At 37.7% G+C, this 21911-nt stretch overlaps 2 protein-coding genes across 2 annotated transcripts; one reads left to right on the forward strand and one right to left on the reverse strand.

Moving 5' to 3' along the window:
• Positions 1-393: 393 nt before the first annotated feature.
• On the reverse strand, positions 394-6931 carry LOC132153301 (uncharacterized). Its single transcript, XM_059562672.1, has 9 exons — positions 6690-6931; positions 5563-5734; positions 4166-4330; positions 3986-4073; positions 3146-3301; positions 2759-2977; positions 1611-1776; positions 1022-1101; positions 394-645 (listed from the first exon to the last, which is right to left on the reverse strand). Exons 1-9 carry the CDS (start codon positions 6805-6807, stop codon positions 394-396), a joined length of 1416 nt encoding a protein of 471 aa, XP_059418655.1. The 5' UTR covers positions 6808-6931.
• A 7646-nt stretch (positions 6932-14577) lies between these two features.
• Positions 14578-20916, forward strand: LOC132153248 (nuclear factor 7, brain-like). The gene is made up of 6 exons (XM_059562633.1): positions 14578-15216; positions 15581-15676; positions 15911-16141; positions 16227-16249; positions 16330-16451; positions 20015-20916. The coding sequence occupies exons 1-6, from the start codon at positions 14821-14823 to the stop codon at positions 20506-20508; spliced, it is 1362 nt and encodes a 453-aa protein (XP_059418616.1). The 5' UTR covers positions 14578-14820; the 3' UTR covers positions 20509-20916.
• Positions 20917-21911: the final 995 nt, after the last annotated feature.

The raw sequence follows: 21911 nt of genomic DNA on the forward strand, positions 1-21911 counted from the left end.
ATTCAGCCTATTTATTTATTTATTTGTTTATTTTGTTTAGCCTATAAAACTAACATATTTAAATAGCAGTTTTATTAGCAAACTTAGGTTGGCATCAAAGCATTAACATTTGTGTGGGAAAATCAGTTATAGTGGAGGAATGCAAAAAATGTAAGTTGGGAACTGATAAATGTGTTAGCATTGATAGCACAGTAAACTGCTGGATAGGTTTAAATCCCGCCACAGGGATGGTGAGTAAAAAATGGTGAGTAAAAAAAGCCAACACTTAGTTGTTGCAGGGGTTTGGTTAATAGCTTTAAGATAAAGTTGACAGAAAAAGTTCATGAGCTGCTTCATTGCATCAACAAAGCCTGATTGCATTGGTTTGGTTTTTATGATTATCTATTAATTGTTTCAAGCCCTATGCAGCAGTTTATAGTGTATTAACTGATGGGCAAGATTTTTTGACAATGTTGGAATAGTGTCCCATATCCAGTCCCAATTTAGTTTGCAAGGAGCTAATTCCTTTTCCCATGTCGTGGTGATGGGGAGCTTTCCACAGCTGAGCTTGAGCAGTCTGTTGTAAATGAATGACACTGCTCCTCGTGTCTGTGAAAAGTTCACACAGTCCATCTGTACAGTGGGATATGGTGTGGCTGGTTCTTCCTAAACAGAATGGAAAAAACAATATTACAAACATCAAAAGAAAATCTGGATTAAATTCATGTTCCCAATGACTAGTTACAACTGTTTATCTACACTTAAGCCAGAATAGTTTTTATATTATCTTACTTTTAGGGATGCACCGAATAAATTCAGGGCCAAAACTTCTAGATGCACTTGGCCGAAAACCGAAAATTACTTTTTAAAAATAATTTTTTTTTTTTTTTTTTTGTATAATTGTATTATTAAAAGACTTTAATTAAATTCAATTATTTAATGATTCTGAATTTAAAACATACAAGCCAATAAATGAAAATAATTTTCGAAAGTCGAAATTTCGGTGCATCCCTACTTGCTTTAGATTCTTTGCATTAAATACCTGTCTGATTGTGACATAATCGTCCACTTTCTCCCTGAAAATCACCGGAAGTAAAACCAGAGCAGCACGAAAATCCATATCTAAAAAGACATTGAATAGGTATTAGTAGTGTAACAGTTCAAATTGCTCACGGTTCTGTTTGTATCATGGTTTTAAGGGTCATGGTTTTGGTACATGTCATGTTCAGAGAAAAAGGTCTACTGACAAAAAAAAAAAAATCAAACTACAAGCAACTGCACAAATAAATACAATAAAGCAAAGATACAAATAAAATAAAGTGCTTTTCAGGTTTTTCTGGTAATTATTTTGGATAGTGGAACTGTTTCACACAATTTTTCTTCAACAAACCATATTATTGTTACAAACCATTATTGTTACCGGTGCTCAGCTGCAACACCGGTTACATCACTTACCCAATGTTCTTATGGTAACAAAAGTAATTTAGTTCAGTTAGAGAACAACACTACAATTAAAAATGTGAACGTTTTACTCTCGAATTAGTGATTTAACATCCCGCCCCACAGGCAGCTTATAGCAGTTATAAAGACGTACAATATTCAGTTTGTATTTTCAATACAAAAATGCATACCACAAAGGCTCTCTGCAACAGCTTCTCTTCTGGCATCCATGTAATGTGCTTCTATAACGGATTTCCCCTTAGCCAAACTCAAAACATTGGACACAATTTTGCTGAAGGAATCCTGGAAACACCGGCTTAAATTTACGGCATGCATTCGACCCATTTCCTGGAATAACTGAAATACAAATACGAAAAGGAAAAAAAAAAACAATTAATTTAAATTAATGTTATTTCTTTTCTCACCATAGTATAAAGCAACCGTTCACACACCATGCTCTAATGGAAACTTTCAAAAGCTTGTTCCCACATTGAGAAATTGTGTTGTTTACACAAAAATATTGTTTTCACTTAAGCAGCATTTATGCACAGCTATTGTGAATGGGCTTCTCTCATGCACTCTTGAATGTTCAAAGGAGAGCAGGGTTTTTCCTAAAGAGAGAATTACAAGGCGGCCGCCTAAGTCAAATTTCGTGCCGGATCTCAAACAAAACTGGGACAGACAGTCACATGCTCAGATAAATTTTTTTAATACATTTTTTTAATAAAAACATAACATTTTAATTAATCAAGGGTGGATGACAAATAAATCATTATAATGCGTTGAGTTTAATAAAGACACGGAACTCTCATCACTGTAAAACGCAAAGAACGTGCGACACTTTCGTTTTAAACAACGTAATTCTCTTCAGGGAAAAACATTAAAGGAAAACATATCAGGGCTTGATAATAACGCTCGTCTGTGACACGCGTGTTTTTTTAAGGGACAAGTGAAAGAGAATTGTACTTGCCTGACCGGACAAATGCCCTGATTTAAAGAATTTTCAATATTAAAAAAATTGTATAACTAGGGAATCACCGAAAACGCGAGGATGATTCTGATTTAATGTTAAGTGGCGATTAATGAATTTATCTTTAAAATGTAAAAAAAAAAAAAAAGTGCATGTCCACAGAACCCCCCCACCCCACCCTCCAGAGGTACCAAGCTCCACCCACAAAAATACTGTGGGAAACAGTACTGTACGGTAAAAAGTAAAATATTTTATTTTTATAAATATATATTTTTTTATGCTTTCAGAATTGTTTTTAAAGTAATAATCAGCTGCCATTGTATGGAAATCAGTAAACAATATGTATAAGCTTTTTTTTTTTTTACTTACAACTGAAGGGGTCTTAAGGAAGGGATATTTTTGAAAAATTTCTGCAGTAGGAATGCCATTGGTTATTTCCCTCCTCCTCCAAGCAAATGTTTGTTTCATTTTTTCATCCACTATTGCAGCATCTGGTTGGGTCTTCTTGTACTGGTCCTGTAAGGTCTTTACATGGGCATTGATTGAAATAGCATCCTCACCAATAGAAGACACGCAGTCTTCATCTGCCTATAATGCAAAACACATGTAATGACAAGATTACAGGTTTCAAGATTTAGTCATATATAATCTGAGTGAATTATTCTTTTGATGAAAGACTACAGTTTAAAGCTGTAGATTCTAAACATTTATTTTAGAGTTTTATATTGTGATGCATCACTGCTAGACATTGCTTACCACAGATCTGCTGGTTCTCTGACAACTAGCCTCTTTTTCTCCAGGTTTCTTTACATTGTGACCATATTTCATTTTAATCTTTTTTACCTCCTCTTCGTTAACAAGTGGGGACCTTTCAGTTTTAAATTTTCTTTTCAGGGACATGTGCCACGTATGCTGTTGTAAAAAACAAAACAAATGATGTCAAGCTGAAGTTAGTGTTTTCTGGGAAGGCAGTTAAAATGTGCCCTACTAGTCGATGGTTGACAAAAAGCCAAATAGCAGTATTGTTAAAGGGTCATGAAACAGTAAACTAAATCTGAGTTTCAATTGTAAAAGAAAATAGTGAATTTTGATTAGGGCTGTACAATTAATCTAATTTTCAATCGCGATTACGATTATGGATGCCACTATTATGTAATTGATACCATATTAAAGCTTGTTTCAAGCCCTTTTGAAATCTGTTTTTATTTCTTACATTGTTTGTTGGTAATACTTTATGGTTATCTTAAGTCGGCTGATCGCTATGATTTTCAGGAACGGAATTTTGAGAAAAACAGGTTTAATTAACTGTCACATCCTGCTAGCGGGACGATTGGCGCTCTTATTTATTGCCTTTTTTCATATCACATTTTAGTAATCATCATAGATAAGGAATCATTCGAAAGCTTACGAACTCAAAATTCATCTTTTAAGAGAAAGTGCACTGAACAAGTGAATATTGCCATAATAAAATTTTCAAAAAGAAAAATTTGAAACTGTAGCGAGAACCAACTGGTGCTTAAACAGCAGGTTTCATGACCTTTTAAGCAGGTCTATAAATTACATTGTCTAAAAATAAATATTAAACATTTGACTTACATATCCATTTCCCTCTGCATCTCTCAGGAAAGGGTATTTGGAGATAAGAGCCTTGACTGCGCAAACATAGTCACTGTTTGAAGGATATCTATCAGAAGATTAAAAAAAGTGTGCAAATTTACTACAAATGTTTACCAGGGTTTGGAATTTAAAAAACAAAATAGTGTTTATTAAACTTACAGTGTGTGCTGAGCCATAGTCTCGTGCAGCACTCGTACAATTGTATGCCGGTAAGTGCTGATCTTATGACATGGTTCTTTGTTATCCAATTTTAACTGAACATCCTTTGGGAATTTTGGTAGTGAGAAGACAAGAGGAAATGGGGCTGGAATTCTTTGCTCTTGGCTGTTTAGACAGAGGAATGACGCAGAATAGAGATGAAACAGTATGAAATGTTCATATCATGATTATAGTCACCAAAATGATCTCTGAATTTTAACAGCATACGTTTACATGGACACAATCAGAATGAAATCAATACAATTGATGAATCCGAACAAGGTGTTTACATGAATGATAAATAAAGTAATCGGGTTGATGTGCGCGTTTATGTGTCACAAGTTTCAAATCGGATTTGATGTTTTGACATGCGCACACTGCACAAATATACAGTTTCCCGCTGTTCGCGCATAAATATTCTCCTCTATTGGTTATTTATTTGTTTTAAACAGCAGACGTAATATTAATTCGTCTCTGGTCATAATTTAGAGCAGATTAACCGTTTTGCCATGCTGCTTATTGATCACGCAGGAAAAGTGCCCCTCCCCACGGCCAAAACCAGACGTCTGTGGATGAGAATCCAAAACAAGGACTGGTGGGACGTTGTCCTGCTTCACTTCACAGAGACGCGAGTGAAATGAGGATTTTAGAATGACGGGAAACTTATTAATATGACACTTTATTCAACAGGAAGAACAGCTCGTTCCACGCGCCATACGTCATTACGCTATTTAACGTCATTGCACAGTCTTTTCAGTTTTCAATCCGATCAAGTGTTTACATGTTCTCTCGCTAGGATTACAAAAGGGATAAACCACCCATTTCAATCCGATCGAAATTTCATCCGGATCAAGCTAAATCGGATCGATTAAGGTGTTTACATGAAGGTTTTTTAGTCCGATTGAGCCATCAATTCAATTACAAGTGTCCATGTAAACGCAGCTATTGATAAAATGTTCTGGAATGTTCAAAAAGTATTCACATATACTGAAATCACTTCACAGAGTTGTATGTCGAAACCAACAAAAATTAGCAGCATTATGCACTTTTTGTAACATAAAATGATGGCCAAATTTTAAATAAACAAATTAATTAACCGACTTAATTCATTTGGACTTATTTTACGATCTCTTTATTGAAGTTCTGAAGCATCAGAATTTTGGGTGAATAGACTTTTAATAAAGTGACTTCTGTGAAATCTTTCAGACTTTAATTTGAAGTGCAGTTTTATTGTGCTTTATCAAGACTGACATCAATGTCATTCTGGCAAAAAAATAAATAAATTTAAGGACTTAAAGAAAATCAGTCAATCAGTAGAAAATATAAGGGAACATAAATAAAAAAATACTAATACTTGCCTCAAAGCTGAAGGTGTAGTCAGACTTTCAGACAGTTCTTCACTCTGGTTCTCTTTAAGTTGTTGGATAAGTTTGATAAATTTAACTTGCTTCTTAAAAGACTTCTCAAAAAGTTGTCCTATCATGTGATCCGTGAGACCAGCACTGACAGTTTCCCCATCAACTTCAAAATCTAAGAGTCAAAGAGACATTTGCTAAGTTTCAAAAACTTATGTAATACACTGAATGAAATGTATATGACTTATAGATAGGGCAGAATCAGGTAACGTTAATCACACTATTTTAAACACAGGGAAAGAGTGATGGGCAGACCACAAAGAACACACGTCACAAGTTTGTCTGGACTTTTGCAAGATATACTTTGTGAACATGCACAAGACGGAGGTTATTTGTATATCTGAGTTGGGTTTGGGCTGCAAACATGAAATGCACAGAGTTTAATAGGTATGAAACCGTATGTGTAACGAATGTCAAACGTTAAATTAATGCCTGGTTCAGATTACACGATTTTAACAGATCCGTTTGACGTAGGGTGTCGTGGGGATTCGTAAACGACAACCGGCGTCGGGACGCAAGATTCAATAGTTTCATTTCATCTCTCGTATAGTGTGTCATAGTAGGCGACAACCAATGTCGCGTCTGCGATGCTTCAGGACATCACGACAAAAAGACTAGCATGTTTAATTTTTTAACGGTCCTCCACTATGGTTCTGTCAAGAGTGAGTGAGTATGTGAGCGAGCAACAGTGAGTGAGTGAGCGACAGTGTGTGTGTATGGGTGTGTGGGCGAGGGACAGTGTGTGTGTGTGTGTCGGCACGCGATGACTGGTCGGAAAGCAACGTGTAGTCTGACATGTTTCTTGTCCACAACACAAGATTTTAGGAGTCAAAATCGTGTAATCTGACACCGTGACTATCATAACAGACACAAAAATCTTGTAAATTAATCTGAACCAGGCATAACTTAATTTACCAGAATTGCAGCACACAAACTAAATCACTTTATACTATAAGCGGACGGTTAATAGCACTGGATTCATACATAAGCTAAATACACTTGCTAATGCCATGCTTAAAGAGTTGTATAACATTTTATACATTTTTGATTTGATTAAATATAAAACTCACCTTTGAATTTTCTCTTTTCTTCCTCTGAGAATTCGAGTCCGGCCTCTGTTAATTTTAATAGGAGTTTTTCTGACGACATCGACGATAAAGCCATGGTTGTCTGCTTCCCGCTCTCCATTCCGTTTGAAAATTCTTTGGCCCATCAATGTCGTGTTGCAATGCCTAATGCCATATTGTGTATTGTAACGTAATATTAAAGTAATTAACTGCTTTAAAAATGTCAAAAAGTGTACACAAATGGCTAACAGCATTGCATGGTGTCAAATATGCTAAATTTACGTTGCTAATTTCGCTTTGAATAGTTGAAACATTTAAATTGTTTGCCTCATGAACTAAATATAAACACAAATAGTCAAAACTCACCTTTACATTTCGTCTACGAACTATTTGTTCATTAAAATCCACCTTCTTAATTTTTTTAAGCTTTTAAGTCGAAAAAGACAAGAGGCAAAATGCCTGGACGTGTGTTTCAGAAGTGCTTCTTCCCGCTCTCCTTAATGACAGAGAAAATTCCGTAACGGCTGCAGCAGCGCCGCCGCCTTCGACCAATCAGTGTCTTGTTGCTATGCAAATTATTTAACACAGCAACCAATCGTGCATGAAACAGTAATTTGGTAGGATAGATTGCAATGGAAAGCAAACGACAAATTGCATGGAGACCAATGATAAATGTATTTCATCATGATTGTCTTTGAAAATATTTATTAAAAAACTGCATGAAGTATTTTGTTTTATAAATATCACAAAACCTGTTTCCTCCTGGTTTTCACATGTTTTTGGCACTATTTTTTCAGAACTGTTATGATAATGTACATTTAAGACAGTTGTATAAGCTCATTTAAATATTTTAATCCGTAAATTATTCATAACTTTACTATTTAATCATTTTCGTTCACAAAGATTGTATGCTATTTGCAAATGTAATAATAAGGGAGCTGTCTATCAAGGTTGACAGGTATTCAATGTACCCTTGATGTGAGAACAATTTTGAAAAATCGTTTTACTGGGGGATTTCAACGCCCACGTGGGCAACGACAGTGACACCTGGAGGGGCGTGATTGGGAGGAACGGCCCCCCTGATCTGAACCTGAGTGGTGTTCAGTTATTGGACTTCTGTGCTAGTTACAGCTTGTCCATAACGAACACCATGTTCAAGCATAAGGGTGCCCATCAGTACACGTGGCACCATGACACCCTAGGCCGTAGGTCGATGATCGACTTTGTGGTCGTTTCATCCGACCTCCGGCCGTATGTCTTGGACACTCGGGTGAAGAGAGGGGCGGAGCTGTCAACTGATCACCACCTGGTGGTGAGTTGGATCCGATGGCGGGGGAGGAAGCTGGACAGACTCGGCAGACCCAAACGTACTGTGAGGGTCTGCTGGGAACGTTTGGCAGAGCCTCCTGTCAGAGAGATCTTCAACTCCCACCTCCGGCAGAGCTTCGACCGGATCCCGAGGGAGGCTGGAGATATTGAGTCCGAGTGGACCATGTTCTCCACCTCCATTGTCGAAGCGGCCGCTCGGAGCTGTGGCCGTAAGGTCTCCGGTGCCTGTCGAGGCGGCAATCCCCGAACCCGGTGGTGGACACCGGAAGTAAGGGATGCCGTCAAGCTGAAGAAGGAGTCCTATTGGGCCTGGTTGGCTTGTGGGACTCCTGAGACAGCTGATAGGTACCGGCAGGCCAAGCGGACTGCAGCCCGGGTGGTTGTGGAGGCAAAAACTCGGGCCTGGGAGGAGTTCGGTGAGGCCATGGAGAAGGACTATCGGTCGGCCTCGAAGAGATTCTGGCAAACCGTCCGGCGCCTCAGGAGAGGGAAGCAGCGCCCTACCAATGCTGTTTACAGTAGAGGTGGGGAGCTGTTGACCTCAACTGGGGATGTCGTTGGACGGTGGAAGGAATACTTCGAGGATCTCCTCAATCCCGCTGTCACTTCTTCCATTGAGGAAGCAGAGGCTGAGGGCTCAGATGTGGACTCGTCCATCACCCAAGCTGAAGTCACCGAGGTAGTCAAGAAACTCCTCGGTGGCAAGGCACCGGGGGTGGATGAGATCCGCCCTGAGTACCTCAAGTCTCTGGATGTTGTGGGGCTGTCTTGGCTGACACGCCTCTGCAGCATCGCGTGGCAGTCGGGGACGGTGCCTCTGGGATGGCAGACCGGGGTGGTGGTCCCTCTTTTTAAGAAGGGGGACCGGAGGGTGTGTTCCAACTACAGGGGGATCACACTTCTCAGCCTCCCTGGGAAAGTCTATGCCAGGGTACTGGAGAGGAGAATCCGGCCGATAGTAGAACCTCGGATTCAGGAGGAACAGTGTGGTTTTCGTCCAGGCCGTGGAACACTGGACCAGCTCTATACCCTCTACGGGGTGCTGGAGGGTTCATGGGAGTTTGCCCAACCAGTCCACATGTGCTTTGTGGATTTGGAGAAGGCATTCGACTGTGTCCCTCGCGGCGGCCTGTGGAGGGTGCTCCGGGAGTATGGGGTCCGGGGCCCTTTGCTAAGGGCTATCCGGTCCCTGTACGACCGGAGCAGGAGCTTGGTTCGTATTGCCAGCAGTAAGTCAGACTTGTTCCCGGTGCGTGTTGGACTCCGGCAGGGCTGCCCTTTGTCGCCGGTTCTGTTCATGATTTTTATGGACAGAATTTCTAGGCGCAGCCAGGGGCCGGAGGGGGTCAGGTTTGGTGACAACACGATTTCGTCTCTGCTCTTTGCGGATGATGTTGTCGTGTTGGCCTCATCAGGCCAGGACCTTCAGCATGCACTGGGACGGTTTGCAGCCGAGTGTGAAGCGGCTGGGATGAGAATCAGCACCTCCAAATCCGAGGCCATGGTCCTCAGTCGGAAAAGGGTGGCTTGCCCACTTCAGGTTGGTGGAGAGTTCCTGCCTCAAGTGGAGGAGTTTAAGTATCTTGGGGTCTTGTTCACGAGTGAGGGAAGGATGGAACGGGAGATTGACAGACGGATCGGTGCAGCTTCTGCAGTAATGCGGTCGATGTACCGGTCTGTCGTGGTGAAGAAAGAGCTGAGCCGCAAGGCGAAGCTCTCGATTTACCGGTCAATCTACGTTCCTACTCTCACCTATGGTCATGAGCTTTGGGTCATGACCGAAAGGACAAGATCCCGGATACAGGCGGCCGAATTGAGCTTTCTCCGCAGGGTGGCTGGGCGATCCCTTAGAGATAGGGTGAGAAACTCAGTCACCCGGGAGGAGCTCAGAGTAGAGCCGCTGCTCCTCCACATCGAGAGGGGTCAGCTGAGGTGGCTCGGGCATCTGTTCCGGATGCCTCCTGGGCGCCTTCCCGGGAAGGTGTTCCGGGCGCGTCCCACTGGGAGGAGACCCCGGGGAAGACCTAGGACACGCTGGAGAGACTATGTCTCCCGGCTGGCCTGGGAACGCCTCGGTGTCCCCCCAGAAGAGCTGGAGGAAGTGTCTAGGGAGAGGGAAGTCTGGGGTTCTCTGCTTAGACTGCTGCCCCCGCGACCCGGCCCCGGATAAGCGGAAGAAGATGGATGGATGGATGGTGAGAAAAAATTTTGTACCAAACAGTATCATCAGAGGTCTTTCCTGTACCATTTAGGGTACAATTATTAAAAAGGTACAAAACCGTTCTTCGAGGAACATTATTTGTACCACCGTGTACCTTTTTTTCTGAGAGTGTAGTATTCTCAGTAACAATCCAAATTACTTGCAGATACTGTATAAACTAAATGTGTGTGGTTCTAAAAAAAAAAAGAGCTACTTAGTATTTTTGTTTACATGTTTACTTAAATGTTATAAAGTGCTTTAATGAATGTTCTCATCATTTCACAGATAAATTGCTTTAAAATATCAATTTTCAGGGTGACCTAGGACTTTTGTACAGTAGAATACTTCTGCTGTCAGGAAAGCCAAATCAAGTTCTTATACCTGTCCTCACGTGAGTACAAGCTGTCATTATAATCCTGAAATTCATGTAAGGAATAATTGACGAGGGGCCTTAAATAAATCATCGGATCGGTGTCTTGAGGTGTGGTAACCGTAGTATAAGCGGAATAATTGAATAATTATTAAAAAAGCGGATTAACTGAATAATTATTAGAAAAATAAACCATATTTAAACAGGGCCGCTGCTGGCCAAATGGGTGCCCTAAACAGGATTGTATTGTTGTGCCCCCCTTCCTCAAATATGATGATGTAAAAAAAAAAACACCTACTATAGGGGTGAAAATACAACTTTGATCAAATAAAAAAATAAATGAATAAGTTGTATTATTTACAAATTACAATTGTAGCTCTCGACATTTACCATACATAAATTGTTTATTTTGTATTTGCCTACTTTATGTATTTTAACAGTGTTAATTATTAACCAATCATTATTGCCTCATTGTTTTATATAATGCATTTTAAGTCAGCATTTTAAAGGCTATCGATTGCTTAGGTCTGTTTTATAGCAACAACAACAAAGTATTACAGAATATTAATACTTCTTTGTAAATTATGATTTGAAGTAACAAAGCCATGGTTAATTTGTAGTTACCATGGCTACAAGAACGATGATTTGTGGTGTTATTGTTAAAACCATGGGTAATTTTCGTAAGGGAAAACTTTCACAGGTATCTGCCTGAAAGTGATAAACAGGCCTCGTTTTTACCTAAATGATTTATAATTTATTTTAATATATATAAAAAATGTATAAGGTGTGCATTGTAGCTGACACCTAAATTAACACATTACAATTGTTTTATGACTGCAAGTCTTTCTCCTCAAATGCTATTGATGTTAGAAAAGTGTATACCAAAATCACATGTAATTTTAGATACTGTCCCTAAATTTGAGACTCTCGAACGTCCAACATCAAACCAATGTTATGCCTGTTTTTATTAATTTTTTTTTACTTTCTTTAGTTTTCTTTTCTCTGGGCCAGATTGCTGATGTCCTTTACCATGTCCATCCATCAATTATGAACATTCAGCCGCAAACATGAGGTGCGAGCAGTTGAATGGATGGGAGAATGGCGGAAGGTGTTTTTTTTTTTTGAGCAACTGGGATGGTGCCCCCTCTGGGAGTTGATGCCCTATGCAGACTGTGTACTCTGCGTATAGGGAGTGGTGGTACTGTATTGAAATATTAAATAATGCACACTCTGCTTCACGTCGTGGCCGCATCGCGGGTATGAATTATTTTTCTAATAATTCAATGGTCCAGAATCAATTATTCGGCTTATATTACGGTTACCACACCTCAAGACATCGATCCGATGATTTATCTAAAGGGATTCGTCCTGTTTTAGTACTTAAATCACTTTTGTGAGTAGGACTATTTCTTCCGCATCTCATTCAATGCCTCCTTTGCTAGTACCAAAATGTTGTTTTAAAGCTGGTAATGGAGGCTTGAGCCATTGATACCATTCAAATGCAGCTATTAATGAAGTTATTAGAAAGAGAGCGAGAGTGACAGAGACACACAGAGAAAGAAAGAGAGAGAGAGCTTGTGTGAATTAGGCTAACGTACCTCTGTGCGTCTCTAAACACTCTTCTGCTGCAGCGTCTCTAAACAGTGATTTCTCCTCGCTAGTGAGAAATGTCATGTGTAGCCTTTAAGTTGCTACACTATATAGGCTAACTGATAATATCGTCAGGGCAGGGCTGACAGTAGCTTTTTGTGCAAACTGCATGACTGTTATAACTGTTAACTATGTGAAGTGATATGGAACCGTGATGCGGTCAGGAGAGCTGCCTGGAACTACATTCGTGCATTTCCCAGAAAATAATTGCACACCTCAGAATGTTCGTCAGCCAATCAGATTCAAGCATTCAATGGCCCCGTAGTATAAATATAAAATTATAAATACCATGTTTAAATACTTTAAGTTTTTAAATACATTTAAATGTATAACATCACCTGTGTGTATATATATATATATATATATATATATATATATATATATATATATTAGTGGTGGGCATAGATACATTTTTTAAATCTAGATTAATCCCACTGTGATCTTGAAATTAATCTAGATTAATCTAGATTGAAATGGCTCATTCGAATTGCCATAGCTGGGGTCAGCGGGGCCCCGCTGAAGGTTGTACCAGTGGGCCCTGTTTGAAATTGTTTAATTTGTATGTTCGTTTATTTTTATTTATTTGTGCTATATACATAATGTTTAAGTTTTTTTCAAGTTTGTAGGTGTCAAGGTACAGAAACCAAATAATTTAATGTAAAATAGCACTGGATAGTCTTCAATGTTAAAATGAAATATACAATCAGACCTACATTTATTCAGACACCTTCAACATTTCTCACATTATTACAGTTTTGCTATATATATCAAAAATTATATATGGTGTCTGAATAATTTTTTATTAACTACAAAGTAATTCAGTCAAGAGCATGGAGTGATTTTCATTTTCTTGGATTAACATTACAGCAGCCAGTAGCTAAATTAGGCGCGGTCACTTTAAGAGACGATGAACGCATCCAATATAATACACATCCCATTATTTCCCTCAACTGTTTACTTTCACTTAAGAAACAACTGACCGTTTTTTCGAGCATAATTTCCAAGGTGGATATTTTGACATATTTTGTATATATTTGTCGGCACAAGAGCAAAAAGAAGCAAATTCGGTGTTCAAGTGTTTTGAGACGCCTTTCTCTGCATGAGCCCTGAACACCAGAACAGCGCGAGTACTGAATTGGGCTCGTTCACATCTTTTTGTTTGTTCAAACTGCGATTTGTATTTGTTCGTTCAGGTGCAGGAGGGACTTCGAGGATAACTTCGCAGAAGAGAGCTCGGTTCAGTGTCGCTGTCCGGGATACGCGGCTCTCTGTCTCTCTCGTGTGCACCGAACACAGCGCGCGAGTAACTAGCTACTCTGTTCATCTTTTCTGCGTCATGTGTTTGGATTCTTTAATGTTTAAATCGACAAGCGGTACGGCTTAAAAACACATGAAAAAGATAAGCTTTCATGACGATGCACAGCAGTGGCCAGTCAACTGTCCTGAGCATCTTTTTAGGCTGGCCTCAGCCAGTCGGTTATATAAAATATCAAGGTGAAAGTCATCATAGCTTGCTTAATATAGACCCAGCTCCCAACCCAACTTTGAGAATAGATTAACGGCGATATTTTTTTATCGCCCGATAAGAGTCTCACGTTAACGCAGCACGTTAACGCCGATAACAGTCCACCACTAATATATATATATATATATATATATATATATTGACTGGAATGGTCTGTATCTTGAATTTGCATTTTTGCTTACCTCAACAGTAACTGACTTCCCCATGCAAATATTAATTTGAGGAATTTCTATAGGCTATACAAAAAAAGGACAAAATAAATAGGCTGAATAAGCTGATCTATAAATGTTGGTAGTCTATGAATGGTACACCCCGCTAAGATCACAGAAATTATTTGACCCAAGTCTTCAGCAGTCAATGACACTGACCCATTCAAACTGATTTTTAATGTGTATTTAACACATTATATAAGAGTTGAATATGCATATTTATTGCACAGATTTTTAAACCACAAACATCATATATTTAACACATGAAACACATGTTTAATATATGTATGTGAAATACACGTGTTTAACCTGTTGATAACGCGTTAAAATTTATGTTTTTGGCGCTTTTGGCCTTCCATAATTCTCAGCTTATGAAGAAATCATCTGACATGACATCCTGGAGGAACTCTGTGAGAAATATAGAGCAAGAACTAAAACATATTATCAACATTTGTGTTTTTCATTGTTCTTTTGTGTTTGATTTAAGGTTTTCTAGCATTATACTTAAGAAAGTTTCAATGCAAGTTAATCATTAATGTATTTTATTGATATATAACCTGAAGAAGTCCTGCTGTTGTCGTCAGACTGTTTGATGATCAGAAACTCCTCCCTCTTACAACACTAACCAGGAAGAGACTGACTTGTTATTTCTTCTTTCTGTCACCGATTTTCTTCTCTTTGACAAAATCAAACAAGAATCAGTCATCAGAGGACAACGAAGAGAAAGACTTTGAAGAAGTGTATTTCAGAACAGACAGCAGATCTTTGTGATTCTCGAGGTTATTCGTGTTTGAAACCGTCGTTCAGAAAGTGAAAGTAAAGTTTAGGTTGCTGGAGCTCAAACAGTGAAAATGGCTTCATCAGCTGAATATGACTATAATTGTCCCGTTTGCTGTGATATCTTCAAGACTCCTGTTATTTTATCATGTAGTCACAGTGTCTGTAAAGAGTGTCTTCAACAGTTCTGGAGAACCAAGAAAACTCAGGAGTGTCCTGTCTGCAGGAGAAGATCCTCAAAAGATCGTCCTCCATTAAATCTGGCATTACAAAACTTGTGTGAGTCGTTCCTGAAGGAGAGAAATGAGAGTCGTTCATCAGGATCTGAGGAGATCTGCAGTTTACACAGTGAGAAACTCAAACTCTTCTGTCTGGAGGACAAACAGCCGGCGTGTGTAGTGTGCTTTACTTCACAGAAACACGTCAGTCACACATTCAGACCCATCAGTGAAGTTGTTCCTTCATATAAGGTAGGACAAATGTCTCTTGTTTCATTTATAAAGAACAATAATAAGTCATAAACACAGATATCATCACATTCATGCACTCAGTATTTCTCTCTGCTGTTTTAATCAACTTCATATGACATAAACTCTGCTCTGATTTGTTCTGTGTTTGTGAACTAAAGTGTAGTCACTGGGTAAGAGATCATATTCATACTGATGAAAAAGTGTATTTTGTTTTTACTCAGGTTGTGTTTGATTTACGTTTACTTTTAATTTCTGAATCAATTTAGTGTGAGATACACACAAACACAGCACTGTATGATCACTGTATTCTCTTCTCTTCACTGTAATCTGCTGTTTTATGTATTTTTATTTTGTTCAATTCTAGGAGGAGCTCAATACAGCACTGAAGTCCTTACAGAAGAAACTTCAACACAATCAAAACATTAAAAGAGAGTTTGAGAAAACAGTTCAACACATCAAGGTGAGGAAACACAATCAAGAGTCATTTTCAGTACAGCTGTAGCATCACTAAACACAATTATGATGCGTTATATTTCATATAATGATTCCAGTTGATTATTTTTGTAAATGATGAGCAGCAATCTGCTTCTGGATCTGTTATATGTCCTTGTCTGAGTTTCTCTGGGATCTGAATGATGTGATGTGTTGATGTGTGTTGATGGAGTTGATTGAAGTGAATGTGATTTGATTTCAGTCTCAAGCTGAGCACACAGAGCGTCAGATTAAACAGCAGTTTGAGAAGCTTCATCAGTTTCTCAGAGATGAAGAAGAAGCTACAATCACTGCACTGAGAGAGGAAGAGGAGCAGAAGAAGCAGATGATGAAGGAGAAGCTGGAGGAGATGAACACACACATCTCAGCTCTTTCACACACAATCAAAGACACGGAGGAGATGATGAAAGCCAGTGACGTCTGCTTTCTGAAGGTCTGATTTCAGATCATCCATTGATTGATTGATTGATTGATGATTGATTGAGTTCTTGATGATCAATGGTGTGTTTGTTCTGCAGGAGTTTCCAGTCACGATGGAAAGGTGAGTGATCTGCTGGTGTCTCTGCTCTCTCTGCTTCTGATCCAAAGCCACTGCAGATCTGATCCTGAATGTTTTTCCAGAGTCCAGATCTCATCACAGCCGGATCCACAGACGCCTTCTGGAGCTTTGATTCATGTGCCGCGTTACTTGGGCAACCTGCCCTTCAGAGTCTGGAAGAAGATGCAGGACATCGTCCAAAACAGTGAGTCTGGAGAAGATCTGTGCTGTTACACACACACTGGGAATGACGCATGAGGGAATATTGACAGATTTCAGCATTATGTGTGAATAACCAGATGAGCTGCTTCACCAAAATGAGCCGAAAACAAGAGAAGAACAACTTTGGTCCACATGATATTTAGTTACAGTGATACAGCAGATCTCAGTTCAGTTTGATTGATCGACAAATCTAAAATATTTACTGTAACAAACACTGACAGTGATCAGAGGAGAGAGTCTGATGTGTTTGATCAATAACACGAGTTTCATAATCAGTGTTCATTTCTTCAACAAAGACGAGATGTTGACAAGCTAAAACTAAATATAAGATCAGGTGCGGCTCGTCTATACAAAGCAAATTTTAAAGAGTGAATTTAACTTCCTCAGAGTTCAAATTACCACTTGCCCAGAGTATATATGGGAATCACTGGTAAAGTGTTAAATTAACACTTTTGAAAGAGTTAACATTATTAACACTCTGACAGTGTTACCCAGCAAACTCTTGAGGTGTATAATATTAACACCAGAATGATGAAAGTTGGTGTTCAAAGTTAACACTCATGGATTAACTGGTCACTGCCCCAGTGTTCAGGTGAAAATATTTAAAAAATAAACACACAAAACAATAAACAATTGACAGTTTATGTTAATAAATATAAAACATGTAAAAGCTGTGAATTATAAATGATGAACAGTTTACATTTGTTTTTATGACTGCAAGTCATTCTCTTCGAATGCTATTAACGTTAGACAAGTGTAAACCAATATCGCATGAAACTTTAGAGACGGTCCCTAAATAATCGAAGTCTATCATCAACCTTATGCCTGTTTTTTTTTTTTTTACTTTCTTCCTTCCATTTTCTTCTCTCTGCTCCGGATTGGTGATGTCTTTTCCACAAGATGTCCATCCTTCAATTATGAGCATTCACCAGCAAACATGAGGTGCGAGCGTTTGCGAGCGTGGTTGTTGGAAAGGCGCCTTTTTTTTCTTTTTCTTTTTCTTTTTCTTTTCTGAGTATCTGAATGGTGCCCCCCGGGGAGTTGGTGCCCAATGCAAACTGCGTACTCTGCGTGTAGGGAGCAGCGGTACTGGATCACTAACTAGTTGGCCTGTCTGTATTTTTATTTTTGTTTGTTTGTTTTTTTTCCCATGTGGAGCAGTGGATCAAATTAAAGGGATAGTTCACCCAAAAATCTTGTTCACGTCTCCAATACGCATTAATCCACAAATGACTTAAGCTGTTAACTTTTTTAATGTGGCTGACACTCCCTCTGAGTTCAAACAAACCAATATCCCAGAGTAATTCATTTACTCAAACAGTACACTGACTGAACTGCTGTGAAGAGAGAACTGAAGATGAACACCGAGCCGAGCCAGATAACGAACGAAACATTGACTCGTTCTCGAGTCAAGAACCATCGTACCATAGCAGTACACGCATGCCTTCCGTCTTAAAAGTCCCATGACATGAAAATCTCGACAGTTGTAATAGTAAAAAAAAAAACTAGTAAAAGTATTTGAGAGGGCGTCCACATGTAATACGCATTTCAAATGCAGAGATGTCAGCCAATCACAACAGAGTCTCACAGCAGACACGCCCCTTCAAACAGAGCATTCAAGCCAGAGGGATAAAATCAGGATATAAAAATGCCTTTTATTTCTAAATTTTAAAAGTAAAAATCATACTAACAATATCATAAGTACACGTCAGGGAACATTAAAAAAGCATTTAAAAAAGAAAATAATCCACATCATGGGACCTTTAAAAAGGGACAGTATTCCTAATTATGCACCTGTCCGTGTCATTAATGTTAACCAACAAAAGATGTTAAATAAATGTACAAATGTTAAGTAAACCTTCTGTATCTGAAAAATGTGTTTAATTTGCATCTCTTTCATATTTGTCTTATTGCCTTAATGAGCCTTATTGCCTTGGCTTCTGTTTCAAAATTTATAAATCATATTTTTTGTGATCAATATTATATATGAACAACTATAATATTTTATTTTTTTCTCCCTTTTCACTACTGTTAAAGGAATAGCTCATCCAAAAATGAAATTTGTCATCATTTATTCAAGTTTTTTCAAATACAATCCTTAATTCAAATTTCTGATAAGCTTAATTGATTTCTGTCCCTCTTCGTTTAGGAGTCACACTTACCTTCTCCGCGGTCAAAAGTGACTGAAGCTTTGAAATCTAACTTTTTTTTTCTTCAGGAAAACCAATGTAATATATTTGTGTTTAACAATATTTTTTGATTATTATTTTTGATTTTTAGGGAATTTTATGATACTATGCAATATTTATACAATTTTAATGGGATACTTTTTTCCATTACTATTAATATATATTTTGATATATCTCTTTATTTATTTACAATTTTTTTTAAATAAATGCAATATTTCACATTAAAATAGAGTGAAAGCATTTAAAATCAATTTTTTGATGTGAGAATTGGGCAATCTGGAGGCATTAAAAAATATAAACTTGTGTAATGTTGCTTAACCTCTTGTATTAGCACCATATCTAGATATATACAGAGGCTTTTGGATTCCCATAGTTTTTTAGACCTCATCTCTTCATTTTTTTAGGTTTTGCCTTTAGATCTATATCTAGACATTCTAAAAGATTACTTTTTGTCAAGGTTTAGATATTTTTGGTTAGATAAGTATCAGGTTTTACATTATGATTACAGTCAAACATTAAAATCTTGTTAGAAAGGGAGCACATAGAAAGCATTTTTGTTACTCAGTATTCGATAATTAACAAATCCAACAAAATAAGGAATGAAAAGTGATCATTCAAAACACTATACAAACATTTTTAATTAATTAATACTTCATTCAATGTACTTCAATAAATGTTAGAGAGAGAGAATGAGAATCTCTTTTGGATTTTTTGATTTATGATTTATTGATCTTATTTCAATAACTTAAAAATAACTTACCAGTTCTCTCTGTGTGTGTGTGTGTGTGTGTGTGTGTGTGTGTGAGTGTGTGTGTGTGTGTGTGTGTGTGTTTGAGTGTGTGTGTGTGTGTGTGTGTGTGAGAGAGAGAGAGAGAGCCCCTTTTGTATTTTTTCCATTCATATCCAAATCATGTTCTTGATTATTTTGTGTGTTCATATTGCTAATGTCACAAAAGTCACCAAGTGTCATCTCATTCCGATGAAGCTACGATTTTTTAAATTTCAAAATAGAAATTTTTTCAGTCAAAAAAATGACCGAAAAGGGCCAGAGAGAAGAATTAACTACTAGTTTTGTTGGAAAAATACATATGAAATAGCTACCAAAATAAATATTAGTATCTGCAGTTTGACTAAAAGTTGACGAAAAATCGAAAATGCAATGACTTTTCATCGACTCAAACTATGAAAGACTCAAATGGCTAAAATGTGACTAAGACTCAAGATAAAGACTAAGACTAAATCAGAAATGCGTGTCAAAATGAACACTGGTCATAATTCATAATAATCTGTGTGTGGTTCACTCTTGATCATTATATGAACATCAGAATAAAAGCAGCTGTTGATTGTGTCTCATCAGCTCCTGTGATTCTGGATCCAAACACTGCACGTCCAGATCTCGTCCTGTCTGATGATCTGACCAGTGTGAGATGGAGCGGGAGAAAACAACCTCTTCCTGATAATCCAGAGAGATTTAACTATTATTCCTGTGTTCTGGGTTCAGAGGGTTTTAACTCAGGAACACACTGCTGGGATGTGGAGGTTAAACAGAGTTCAGGCTGGATTCTTGGAGTAACTACAGAATCAAACCAGAGGAAGGGACTTGTTTTCTTTAACACTGATGTCTGGAGTGTGACGTATGGATGGCCTGATCATTTTGGTTTTCGTGTTAATCAGGATCTTGAGCGTGTGAGAGTTGATCTGGACTATGAGAGAGGAACAGTGTCATTCTCTGATCCTGTAACTAACACACATCTACACACATTCACAACCACCTTCACTCACACACTCTTTCCTTTCTTCTGTACTTATACTCCTGACTCTCTGAGGATCTTATCGTTCAATAGTCAGTAAATGTGACTCCTGTAGTTCTGGATCGATCTGCTTTCATCTTCTACACTCATCATGTTTTCAATATTCAATCCATATCACAATTTCAATATTTGCTGAACTTGAGACTAAAAGATTAATTGTTTATTTCAGTTATAGAGATTAAATGATAACTCTGATCAGTTTGTTCACTGGTGTAAATCAGAGATGGGTAACTGACGTCTGCAGTGTTTTTAAGTTCGGCCGCTGGATCATCTTATGATTGGATGATCAACTTGACAACATTTGATAAGTAAGACACCGAAAGATTGCTCTCAGTTTATGATGTTAATAACCGCTGACTGTATTAATTACTGTGTAGTAATTAGTAGATGTGCACTCGAATGTCATCATTCACTCACATTAGAAACAAATAAATCAATCAAATCAATCAATTGACAGTGAAAATCATATTTTCTGGTAAAAATGGTAAATAGTTTATGTTTATAGCAAGTTCAAGGAGAAACCCATACGTTTGGATTGTCTGGACGTGTAATAATGAAAGATTTCAGTTTAAATCTCCATTACATCACTGTTTATAAAGTCATTCATATCATATTCAGCTGGGTTTATTTTTGTTTTCTTATATACAATTTTGTTCAAGCAGGAAACATATGAAGTAACACAGAACAACTAAAACCACAGAACATCACAGAAGTCTTCTATTGTATTGTGATGCTGCGATAAAAGAAAATCAATGATTTCACTCTACAAACATTGTTATATATATTTAATGTAGAAATATTTCCACATAACTTTAATATGCTGTGCATGTGTATATCTCTATCATGAATGTATAAACACATGCACAGCACACCGCATAATCATGTGTAAAAACTATTTTTTATATATTATTATTATTATTTAGTTTTGTTTTCATTTGTTTTGTCCTTTAGTGTCATCTTCCTATAGTTTGTCTAATGTACTGCTCTAAAGAAAGAAACAAAGAAGAAATGGAAAGAAAAGTGAACACACACTGTAAACACTCCTAAAAGCTGACAAAATGATATGCATTATATATTTATTAAATCTAAAAGAATAATAATAATAATAATAATAATATAATAATATTTATTTAACATTTTAGTCAATTTAAATAAAATAAATTATTATTTAATGTTGACATTAAAAATATCTAAAAATAAAATGCTTTTTTTCATTTATCTTATATTAGGTTCATACAATTACATTATATCTTTTGAGAAGTACACATTTACACTAATAGTTTTTTTTTGTTTTTATGCAATTGTTCACAAAAATATGAAGATATCAGAATAATACACAGGAGTTGTATTTTCATAGTGGTCCTGAAGCTCATACAGCAGATCATGGCGCTTGCAACACCTAAGTCATGGGTTCGATTACCAGGGATTACCAAATGATTAGCC

This window comes from Carassius carassius, chromosome 11 (assembly GCF_963082965.1).
Source record: "Carassius carassius chromosome 11, fCarCar2.1, whole genome shotgun sequence".
In the NCBI taxonomy this organism is placed as follows: domain Eukaryota; kingdom Metazoa; phylum Chordata; class Actinopteri; order Cypriniformes; family Cyprinidae; genus Carassius; species Carassius carassius.